This window comes from Pezoporus flaviventris, unplaced genomic scaffold (assembly GCF_033815535.1).
Source record: "Pezoporus flaviventris isolate CSIRO_AGI_PZ_B2104156 unplaced genomic scaffold, CSIRO_AGI_Pfla_v1 ptg000116l, whole genome shotgun sequence".
NCBI lineage: Eukaryota > Metazoa > Chordata > Aves > Psittaciformes > Psittacidae > Pezoporus > Pezoporus flaviventris.
The window spans coordinates 3,346,851-3,358,794 of NW_026892664.1; the positions used below are offsets into that span (position 1 = coordinate 3,346,851).

The 11,944-nt window shown below is 54.1% G+C and overlaps 1 protein-coding gene across 1 annotated transcript; it reads right to left on the bottom strand.

Annotated features, from left to right (window-relative positions):
* Positions 1-3,245: 3,245 nt before the first annotated feature.
* LOC133282338 (olfactory receptor 14A16-like) lies at positions 3,246-4,351 on the bottom strand. The gene has a single exon (XM_061478362.1). It carries the CDS (start codon positions 4,307-4,309, stop codon positions 3,332-3,334), a length of 978 nt encoding a protein of 325 aa, XP_061334346.1. The 5' UTR covers positions 4,310-4,351; the 3' UTR covers positions 3,246-3,331.
* Positions 4,352-11,944: the final 7,593 nt, after the last annotated feature.

Below are 11,944 nucleotides of genomic sequence, written 5' to 3' on the forward strand. Positions count from 1 at the left end.
TGGGGCTTTTTTTGTCCATTTTTGGGGCTCTGACCTTGTATCCCACAGGGGAAGCAGGATAAGGTGGTTTTGGGATAGTTTTGGGGTGGTTTGGGGGTGTTTTGGTCTTGTTTTGGGTGGTTTTGGGGTGGTTTTGTCCTGTTTGTGTGGCTGTTTTTTGGTTCTGACCCTGTGTTTCATAGGAGAAGCAGAAGAAGATGGGTTTGGGCTGGTTTTTTGGGGTGTTTTTGTCCTGTTTTGGGTCTGTTTTGAGGCTCTGACCCTGTATCCCATAGGAGAAGCAGGACAAGGTGGTTTGGGGGGGTTGTGCTGTTATTGGGGTGGCACTGTGCACCCAGGGGTGCTCCGGGAGTGACCACATGAGTAACCTGTTCTAGTGGAAGATGTCCCTACCTGTCGTAGCGCTTTCAATGAGCTTTAAGATCCCTTCCACCCTAACCCACTCTGGGATTCCATGATACTCTGCTGTGCCAATGTCGGTCCCTCTCCACTCCTCGTATGTGGCCGTGGCGCCCTGTTCCATTGCCCAGGTTGAGCTGTGACCCCTCGCATGCTCCACCTCCGGACCAAAGGCACTGAGGAAGAGCAGCCTGTGAGGGACCTCCCCGAGCCGGCTGGGCAGAGGCTGGTCCCCCTGCAGGGACTCCTGGAGCATTCCTGCATTCCCCAGGCTCAGGGATGGATCCTGCATTCCAGGCAAGTTTGGGTAGTGCAAGAGAGGGAGACAGGAAGGTGGGCTCATGGGGCATGATGAGCAGCGTTCAGGCACCCCCAGCAGTGGGCATTCCCCATGTGCCACGCTGAGGCATGTTCCCATGAGGGAAACTTCTCAGATAGCCTCTGGTTTGTCCAGGGCCTGGCCTGCAGCCACACTCCAGGAACACCTACTCCTCCTCCACCTACAGACACCAACTGCTCTCCATTGCTGGGCTCCATCATGCTTGTAAGGATTTGTTAAAGCCCTGAACCATCACCTTGCTTCTTGCTGACTTCCCTCCACCCTCTCTCACCTCCCTACACACTGCTCATTGCCACCAGTAACTAACTGAAGAGTTAAGAAGCTCTCAAGGCTTTCCTCAGGGGCTGACCATGTTTCTCCATTCACCACTGATGGATCCATTGAGTGCCAGGTGTGAGGTTCCTGCAGAGGCAGAGATGCCCCTGGGCAGAGCCCTGCTGCTGGGAGGGGTGTGCAGGGCAGAGCTGAGCACACAGCCCATGGCATGGGCTCTGGGAGCACTGAGAGGGAGCAGAGCTGGGCACAGAGCAGCAGCTCCTGGCAGGGACAGCTCCAGGCAGCAGAGATATGGATGGGCAGGGAGTGGGGGGAAAGTGCAGCCCAGCCCTGGGGAGGGTGCGTTCAGGCAGCTCACTTGGGGTCTGGCACTGGAGGTGGCTGCTGGCCGTGCTCTGCTGCCCACAGCCCTTTGCTTCTCTCCATGAGAGCTCCGTGATCTTCTCTTTGAAACCGTGCTCCCCTGCTTTCAGCACAGGACAGGTGTTTGTGGGGGTTCTTAAGACCAATTTGTGTGTGAAGGCATCATATACAAGTGTTGTAAGCACAGGGCAAATGGGAAAGGACTGATGGACACTGCAGCCCTCCTTGCTCTGCACTAAGCTACAAGGAGCTGAGAACTTCTCCCTGTTTCAATACTGTTCTGATTTTCTGTCATACAAAGAATGTTTTATAGTCCCATTCCCCCCCCCAAAAGTGTTATGCCAGTAAATAAATAACACAGTCCAAATAACTCTAAGGCCATGCTGAACCTCTCTTGTGCAGCCCAAACTCGAGTCATGAGTACAAGTAGTGAACTTTACAATGAAATTGGATTTCATCTGTCATCCCTTGTGAGCATCAGAGGTGGACAAAGCACTGCTTCAGAACAAAGCTGACTCCCATCCAACCTGGCCTTGAACACTGCCAGGGATGGGGCAGACACAGCTTCTCTGGGCACCCTGTGCCAGTGGCCCACCACTCTCAAAGGGAACAACTTCATCTGAATGTCCAAGCTAAATCTCCCTTTTTTCAGCTTAAAGCCATTCCCCCTTGTCCTGTCACTGCACAGCCTCATAAAAAGCCCCTCTCCGGATTCTTTGTAGGCCCTGCTTAGGCACGGGAAGATTGCTAAGATGTCTCCCTGAAACCTTCTCTTCTCCAGGCTGAAGACCAACATCTCTCAGCCTGTTTCCATTGGAGACGTGTTCCAGCCCTTAGAGCATCTTCGTGACCCTTCATAAGCCCATCATTGTAGGATCAGAAGTGAACAAGGGTTAGAAGGGACCCCAGGATATCTCAAGTCAAACCCACCAGGAGCAGGGTCAGAGCAAGTGTTTCAAGGCTTGATTCAGTCTGAGTTGGCAATCCTTAAGGCCAGAGACTGCACAGCCACTCTGGGTGACCTGATGCAGCACTTGCCTGAGCCGATGGGAACAAGGTTTCCTTCTGTCCTGGCTGAACCTCTCCTCTGTCACTATCCCCCACTGCCTTTTGGCCTCCCACCAGGCACCATGGTGAGGAGCCTGGCTCTGTATTCCCCATGTCCTCCTTGCCGCTACAGGCAGCCAGTCCCCAACAGCCTTCCCTACCCAAGATCTCAGGTCCCCACGAGCCTCCCCTTCTCCAGGCTGGAGAAGCCCAGCTCCCCCAAACTTTGCCCACAGGCACCGTGCTCCAGTATCTCCTGACCTGAGGGCCCATTACTAAACCCACTCCTGAACTGGGGATCTGAAACCTGGATGGAGGATTCCAGATCATCCCTTCCCTTGTTCTCCTGCCGTGCTCCTGCTCATACAGCCCACGATGCTGCTGTCCTCCCTTGCTGCCTCCTGTCCAGCTCCTGCCCACCCAGACCTTTCCCATGGGCTGTTCTCTGCCTGGCAGCCCCAGCCTGGGCCATTGCAGGGGAGTTCCCTGCAGGGACCCCTGTGTCCCCTGCTCTCCTGCCCAGGACACCCTGAGAGCTCTGAACCCCCCCCCCCCCATGCCATCCCATCTCCCGACACCAGCACAACAGCCCCATTCATTGGGCTCCCCAAGAGCTCTTCCTGCTGCAGGCACAGAGCAGCCATCCCAGAGCTGGAGCAGACAGAAAGCTGCTTTCATTCCCCTTCATTCCTGACATGTGAGGACGTATCACAGAGAAGAAGTTGCTGCAGGATCATTTATTTCCCTTAAATACAATCAGAGACCAGAGTGACACAAAGTCTGTGGGTCACACAGCACGAGTGGCAACTTAATTAGGAAATGAAAACTGACATTTCTATGAAGACAACATCATCACAAATTGAAATAGGAAAACAAATGTAAAGCAGGAAAGACAGGCATGGCCTGTCATGACCTACACTGGAAACCCTTTCCAGGGTAAAACAAGCAGCATATATCTGCTGAAACACATCTGGTCACCAGCTTCCTCACAGCATCCTTCAGCTCCTGGTTCCTCAGGCTGTAGATGAGGGGGTTCACTGCTGGAGGCACCACCGAGTACAGCACTGACACCACAAGATCCAGGGATGGGGAGGAGACAGAGGGGGGCTTCAAGTAGGCAAAGACAGCAGTGTTGACAAAGAGGGAGAGAACGGCCAGGTGAGGGAGGCACATGGAAAAGGCTTTGTGGCGTCCCTGCTCAGAGGGCATCCTCAGCACGGCCCTGAAGATCTGCACATAGGACCCCACAATGAAAACAAAACAGCCAACAGTAATCAGGACACCAACCACAAGAAACCCAACTTCCCTGAGGTAGGAGTGTGAGCAGGAGAGCTTGAGGATCTGGGGGATTTCACAGAAGAACTGCTCCACAGCATTGCCTCGGCACAGGGGCAGTGAAAATGTATTGGCCGTGTGCAGCAGAGCACTGAGAAACCCAGTGCCCCAGGCTGCTGCTGCCATGTGGACACAAGCTGTGCTGCCCAGGAGGGTCCCATAGTGCAGGGGCTTGCAGATGGCCACGTAGCGGTCGTAGGACATGACAGTGAGGAGAAAATACTCTGCTGAGATGAAAAAGGCAAAGAAAAAGAGCTGTGCAGCACAGCCTGTGTAGGAGATGGCCCTGGTGTCCCAGAGGGAATTTGCCATGGATTTGGGGACAGTGGTGGAGATGCAGCCCAGGTCCAGCAGGGAGAGGTTGAGGAGGAAGAAGTACCTGGGGGTGTGGAGGCGCTGGTCGCAGGCTGTGCTGGTGATGATGAGGCCGTTGCCCAGGAGCGCAGCCAGGGAGATGCCCAGGAAGAGCCAGAAGTGGCAGAGCTGCAGCTCCCGCGTGTGTGCGAATGGCAGGAGGAGGAACTGGGTGATGGAGCTGCCGTTGGACATCTGCTGCCTCTGGGCATGGGGCAGTGTCAGAGGAGAAAAAGGCAGTGACAGGTCAGGACAGGAGGGATGTCAGATACAGAAGTTCAGTTTACACATTCACAACTGAGCACATACTAGCAGGACAGGAGAGGTTTAGCGTCGTCGCCAGTCATGTCATTACACTGCTGAGGCTTCTTCCTAGGTACAATCAGAAGAGCATTGCATCAGTCCAAAAGTCTCAGTTCTTCGCAGAACCAAGAGAGCTGCAGTGTCCATCAGTCCTCTCCCACTTGCCCTGTGCTCAAACTTGCACTGCCTGTAAGATGCCTTCACACAAATTGATCTTAAGAACTCCCACAAACATCTGTCCTGTGCTGAGACCAGGGGAGAACGGTTTCAAAGGACAGTCCACAGAGCTCTCACGCTGAGAAGCAAAGGGCTGTGGGCAGCAGAGCACGGCCAGCAGCCACCTCCAGTGCCAGACCCCAAGAGAGCTGCCTGAACGCACCCTCCCCAGGGCTGGGCTGCACTTTCCCCCCACTCCCTGCCCATCCATATCTCTGCTGCCTGGAGCTGTCCCTGCCAGGAGCTGCTGCTCTGTGCCCAGCTCTGCTCCCTCTCAGTGCTCCCAGAGCCCATGCCATGGGCTGTGTGCTCAGCTCTGCCCTGTACATCCCTCCCGGCAGCGGGACTCTGCCAAGGGGCATCTCTGCCATTGCAGGGGCTCAGGAGCAGCTCACACAAGCCCTCGCAAGACTCTCAGTGCCTCCCTCAAAGCAGAGAAGAAAATTCCCAGCTCCCACTGCCCAACCTGCCCACCAAGAGGGAAAAACATCAAAGCTCAGCATCCTTCCTTAGCAGGTAAATGATGCCTCAGTGTCTTTCAGAGGGACCCTCTGAAGAAGTGCTCAGAGTGACGGCAGATTGGAGCAGCGTCACCCACCCAGCACTTCCCTTCCCTGCCAGGGGTTTCTCCTTTCCCCTCAGCTCCCCCCAGGCTCCATGGGGAGCTCCCGGGCAGGCCGAGTGCTGACCCTGGCAGGCAGCAGAGTCCCTGCCCCTGCACACAGCCTTTGGGCTGCAGGGACCCTGCTGCAAGGGCAGCACTGGGCACCCCTGGCTGCACACCCACATTCACACCCTGCAGCCAGCCCCGGGACAAGGGACCTGCCTTGTCCTGTCCCTGCATGGTGCAGGGGAAGCCCTGCTCTGCAGCACATCCTCCTCCTTCTCTACACAGAGAGAAACTGCAGCTGCATTGCCCTGCACCCAGTGCCTTACCACAAACAGGGCTGGGAAGGTTTCTCCTTCAGAAGGTTCCTCCTCCTCCTCCTCAGCATCCTCCACTGCCAAGTGCCTTTAAGCTCCCTGTGTCTCGCAGGTCTCCCCTCAGTCCCAGCTCAGCAGCAGAGGCCCAGCCCAAGGTGGCTCTGCCTCTGCCCCCCCGGGCTCCTTGCAGGGCTCCCTGGGGCTCCAGGGAAACACCATGGGAAACAGCCTGAAGCAAGCACTGATCTTCTCTCCCTCAGCTGGGAGACACACTGCCTTCCTCAGTGCCATTTCTCTGATGATACAAAGATTTAAGGATAAAAATCTTCTTTTCTTACAATCAAAGAATCACTTTGTGAATCACATGGCTCGAAGACCCTTAGTGACTAACATATAATTGGTTAAGCGCAGGTGTGAGAACTTGACCTCCAAAGCTTGCCAACAGTCCACAGTTCTCATTAACTCAGTGAATTCCAGCTGCTTCTTATCTTGCTTGTTTAGGCTTCCTCAGGCCTCTCATGGCCTTGCTGTTTCTTTCAGGATTATTCAGAGTTTATGTACCAAGTATCAATTCTCCTGTGAGAACACTGCCTCCACACATCTCTGGTGGGATAACCTGGTTGGATGGTCAGCAACAGCAACTGGGGCTTTAAAGTTGAATTTTACATCCTACCATGATTTCACTAATTTATATCCTATTCTGTTTGTTGTTAAACATTCCGCTATACATTAGAGCATAGAAATCAGCTGGACAAGTTATGTTGATGTAGAAACCTGTCCATATATATAATTGTACTTAAACCCATTTAAGAAATTCTTAACAATTGAGTAAAGCAACCAGACATTGCCCTCAATTTATAACTGGAATTCAGCACTACTCTCTTTGTTGGCACAGCAGCAAGAGGTGAGCACACCTCTCTGAGAAAGATGGACTGACTTTAGTTACGGGGTGGAATGTGCTGACTCACTTCCCCCCCATTTCCTGGAGCCCTCTGCTTCCCGAGGAGTTCCTGTTCGGCCCCAGCTTTTGCACAGTGCAAGGAGTTGGATGCTGGCTGCTCCCTGGCTGCACCAGGAGCTCTGGTTGCCTGGCAAAGGTGGGAGCAGCACACAGAGATCAGGAAAGTTGGATACTCCCTGCTCATCCCAGGAGCTCTTTCAGGTTGATCAGGCATTCCCTAAATCCTAAACAGTTTCACAAGAGGCATGGGGGACTTCCCTGGGAAACACGTTCCAGTGTTTCACCACCCTCCCCGAAAAGACTTTCTTCAAAGAACAGAGTTTCTGTTTCACTGTAGACAAAGGAGGCAGGAGAGAAGGGGTGGGGAGCACGCACCCCAACCCCGACTCCGCACAGGGCAGCGAGGGGTGCTGCTCTTCACTACAGCACAGCTGGCCTGAACTGAGTCAGTGCTTACACAGAAACCTGTCCTTGTCCCTGATGAAGCTCTACAGGCCACAGGCTTCTCCACAAGTACCAGCCCATCTGTTTTCCTTGTCACGTCTTGCCCAGTGTCACAAGCTGTGGCACAAGGGGAGGCCCTTGTTGCTGTTTCTCCTGGAACACAGGGAAGTAGAAAATGAAATACTTTTTTAAATAATGAACCCATTCCAGTTACCACGGAAAATATGGAACAAGATGCTAGAGCCCTACAGGTTTTACCAGGAAGAGCAACAATTAACTAAAAATTCCCTCCTGCGCTGTTTCCTTTCCCAGCCCATGGATACTTTCCTCAGTAACTGGCAAGTGCACATGACACAGCAAGAGATCTGGGTCAAGCAAGGCCAGGCAAGGCAAGGCAATGCAAGACAAAGGAAGGAAAAGCAAGGGAAAACAATGCAAGGCTAGGGAAGGCAAGGCAAGGCAAGGCAAGAAATGGCAAGGTAAGACAAGGCAAGGCAACTCAAGGTAAGACAAGGCAATGCAACTCAAGGTAAGGCAAGGCAAGGCAAGGCAATGCTAGGCAAGGCAAGGCATGTCCAGGCCAGGCAAGGCAAGGAAATGCAAGGAAAGGAAAGGCAATGCAAGGCCAGGCAAGGCAATGAGAGGCCAGGCAAGGCATGTCCAGGCCAGGCTAGGCCAGGAAAGGCCAGGCAAGGGAAGGACAAGCCAGGCCAGGCCAGGCCTTGCCAGGCAAGGCAAGGCATGGCAAGGGAAGGGAAGGAAAGGCATGGCAAGACATGGCAAGGCAAGGGAAGACACGGCAAGACAAGGCAAGGCAAAGGAAGGAATGGCATGGCGAGGCAAGGCGATGCGAGGCAATGGAAGGCAACGGAAGGCAAAACATGGCAAGGGAAGGAAAGTTTTGGCGAGGCGAGGTGAGGCGAGGCAAGGCAGGGCAACAGAAATAAAGACATAGTGAGGCGAGGAGAGGCAAGGTAAGGGAAGGGAAGGAAAGGAAAGGCAAGGAAAGGGAAGGCAAGGCATGGTGATGCGAGTGGAGGGAAGGCAAGGAAAGACGAGGTGAGGCAAGGCGAGGCAAGGCAATGCAAAGCAAGGCAAGGTAAGGCAAGGCAAGGCCATTAAAGTCCAGGAAAGGTGAGGAGAGGTAAGGCGAGGCAAGGCAAGGGAAGGAAAGAAAAGGCAAGGCAAGGCAAGGCATGGCAATGGAAGGCAAGTCAAGGGAAGGGAAGGGAAGGGAAGGCAAGGCAAGGCAAGGCAAGGCAAGGCAAGGAAAAGCAAGGTAAGGCGAGGCTAGGCAAGTCAAGACAAGGCAAGGCAGTGCAAGGCAAAGAAGGGAAAGTAATGGTGAGGTGAGGCAAGGCAAGGCAAGGCAAGGCCAGGCAAGGCAAGGAGAGGCAAGGAGAGGCAAGGCAAGGCAAGGAATGGCAATGGAAGGAAAGTAACGGCGAGGCAAGGCAAGGCGAGGCAAGGCAAGGCAAGGCCATTAAAGGCCAGGCAAGGCTAGGAGAGGCGAGTTGAGCTGAGGCAAGGCAAGGCAAATCCTCGCGAGGCGAAACGACGTGAGGAGAGGCGAGGCGATGAGAGGTGAGGCAAGGCAAGGCAAAGCAAGACCAGGGAAGGCAAGGCAAATCAAGGCAAGGCATGGCAAGGCATGGCAAGGAATGGCAAGGCAAGGAAAGGCAAGGGAATGCAAGGCAGGGCAAGGGAAGGCAAGGGAAGATAAGGCAAGGCATGGCAGGGGAAAGAAAGACTTGGCAATGTGAGGCGAGGCAAGGCAAGGCAAGGCAATGCAAGGCAAGGGGAGGCAAGGCGAGGCGAGGCAAGGAAAGGCCATTCCAGGCCAGGCAGGGCGAGGCTAGTCGAGGCAAGGTGAGGCGATGTGAGGCGATTCCAGGCAAAGCAAGGCAAGGCAAGGGAAAGCAAGGCAAGGCAAGGCAAGTGAAGGAAAGGCATGGCAACGCAAGGGAAAGCAAGGCAAGGCAAGGGAAGGGAAAGCAAGGCAAGGCAAGTGAAGGAAAGGCGTGGCAACACAAGGGAAAGCAAGGCAAGGCAAGGGAAGGGAAAGCAAGGCAAGGCAATGGAAGGGAAGAAATGGCGAGGCGAGGCAACGCAAGGCAAAGTCAGCCAAGGAAAAGCAAGGCAAGGCCATTTAAGGCCAGGCAAGGCGAGGTGAGATGAGGCAAGGCAAGGCAAGGCGAGGCAAGTCCTGGCAAGGCAAGGCAAGAAAAAGCAAGGGAAGGAAAGGCATGGCTAGGCTAGGAGAGGCAAGGCAATGTGAAGGCAAGGCAAGGCAAGGCATGGCAATGGAAGGAAAGTCCTGGTGAAGCCAGGCGAGGCGAGGTGAGGCAAGGCAAGGGAAGGCAAGGCATGGCATGGCAAGGGAAGGAAAGTCATTGCAAGACATGGCAAGGCAAGGGAAGGCAAGGCAAGGGAAGGCCAGGCAAGGCAAGGGAATCAAAGGCACAGCAAAGCATGGCAAGGCAAGGGAAGGCAAGGCAAGGGAAGGCCAGGCAAGGCAAAACAAGGCAAGGCAAGGCAAGGCAAAGCAAGACAAGGAATGGCAAGGGAAGGAAAATCATATCAAGGCATGGCAAGACAAGGGAAGGGAAGGCAAGGAAAGTCAATTCAAGGGAAGGCAAGGGAAGGCAAGAAAAGTCAAGGCAAGGCAAGACATGGCAAGGGAAGGAAAGGCATGGTGAGGAGACGCAAGGCAAGGCGAGGGAAGACAAGGCAAGGCAAGGCAGGGCATGGCAAGGGAAAGAAAGGCATGGCAAGGCAGGGCAAGGCAGGGCCAGGCAGGGGAATGCAAGGAAAGGCAAGGCAAGGTGAGGCAGGGCAAGGAAAGGCAAGGCCATTCCAGGCCGGGCAAGTCAATCAGAGGCGATGCAAGGCGATGCGAGGCAAGGCAAGGGAAGGCAAGGAAATGCAAGGCAAGGACAGGCAAGGCAAGGCAAGGACAGGCAAGGCCAGACCAGGACAGGCAACGCCAGGCCAGGCATGGCAAGACAAGGCAAGGCAAGGGAAGGCAAGGCAAGGCCAGGCAAGGTAAGGCAAAGAAAGGGCAGGCAAGGCAAGGCAAAGCAAGGCAAGACAAGGCAAGGCAAGGCAAGGCAATGCAAGGCAAAGCAAGGCAAGGCAAGGCAAAGCAAGGCAAGGCAAGGCAATGCAAGGCAAAGCAAGGCAAGGCAAGGCAAGGCAAGGCAAGGCAAGGCTATGCAAGGCAGGGCAAGGCAAGGCAATGCAAGGCTGGGCAAGGCAAAGCAATGCAAGGCAGGGCAAGGCAAGGCAAGGCCAGGCAAGGCAAGGCCAGGCCAGCCCAGGAAGGGCAAGGCAAGTCAAGGCAAGCCCTGCAAGGCCAGGACAGGCCACGTCAAGCAGGGGAAAGGCCAGGCTAGGCCAGGACAGTCAAGCAATGGAAGGTACGGAAAGGCAATTCAGTGCAAGACGAGGCAATGCAAGGCAAGGAGAGACAAGGCAAGGCCAGGCAAGGCCAGGCAAGGCCAGGCTAGGCCAGTCCAGGCCAGGCCAGGCAAGGAAATGCAAGGCAAGGCAAGGCAAGGCAAGGCAAGGCAATGCCAGGCAAGGCAAGGCGATTCCAGGCAATGCAAGGCAAGGCCAGGCAAGGCAAGGCAATTCCAGGCAATGCAAGGCAAGGCAAGGCAAGGACAGGCAAGGACAGGCACGGCAAGACAAGGCCAGGCAACGAAATGCCAGGCAAGGCCAAGCCAGGCAAGGCCAGGCAATGCAAGGCAAGGCATTACAAGGCAAGGCAATGGAAGGACGGCACGTCAAGGCAAGGCCAGGCCAGGCCAAGTCAGGCAAGGCTAGGCAAGGCAAGTGTTGTGGTTTAAAACTAGTCAGGCAGCTCTTTCACTCACTCCCCCCCTTCCTGCCCTCCCCCTACTTCCAGAGGGAAGGAGAGGAGAATCGAAAAAAATGCAACTCCCACTGGTTGCGATAAGAACAGTTTAGTAACTCAGGAATAACACAAATCACTACTGCTACCACCAATAATAATAATGATAAAGGAAGTAAAAAGGGAAGAGAATACAACACCTCAGCACAAGCCGACAGATAACTCGCCCCGCAGCCTGACCAAGCACCGACCAATACCTCCTCTAACCTGGAGTCCTAGCCCTTCCAGGTAACTCTCAGTTACATCCTGGGAATGACGTGTGGTGGTATGGAACAACTCTTTGGTCAGTTTGGGTCAGGTGTCCTGTCTCTGCTTCCTCCCAGCTTCCCCTCCTCCCTCGCAGAGCATGAGGCTCACAAATGTCCTTGGTCAGAATAAACATGACTTTGCAAAAACTAAAAACATTGCTGTTATCAGCTCTGTTCCCAGGCCGAAAGTCAAAACACAACGCTGAACCAGCTACTAAGAAGGAGAAATATGACTGCTACTGCTAAACCAGTATCCAGCCCTGATTGCATACCATTCACGTCATGCCCAGATCCTACATTTTCAATGTGCCATTGCTCTTACATATATACATTCATGTATACACACAGACAGTGAGAAAGAGATCATTTCTTAGCGCATGGACCAATCCCTATAGATCTGCTGAGTCCGTTCTGTCCATGATATCAGGTTTCATCTCTTATAACAGTCTTTCAGAACAGGAGAGGCTGTGTGCAGTGTTCACACACGTGAATCACCTGGGCAATAGCATCCATTGCTAAGTCCACCCCTCCATCATGAGTCCATCTCTATGTTGCATCTCTGCCCTGATGGCCTGAAGTGCCATGGGCCCACCAGGCTCAAAATAATTCACTGTCCCCTTCAGCAGTTTCTGCACCTTGTTGCTGGGGACTCCATACAGCTGCCTTCCATCTCCCATGCTTCCAAAGCACTGGAGGGGCCCAGTGGACTAGACACTTGCCCATACTGTCCCACACACCCTGCAACTCATGACTGTACAGCCTTGGGGAAAATCTCTTGGTCCTCCTATATTGCCGTCTAACTGTAGACAAGACCCAAA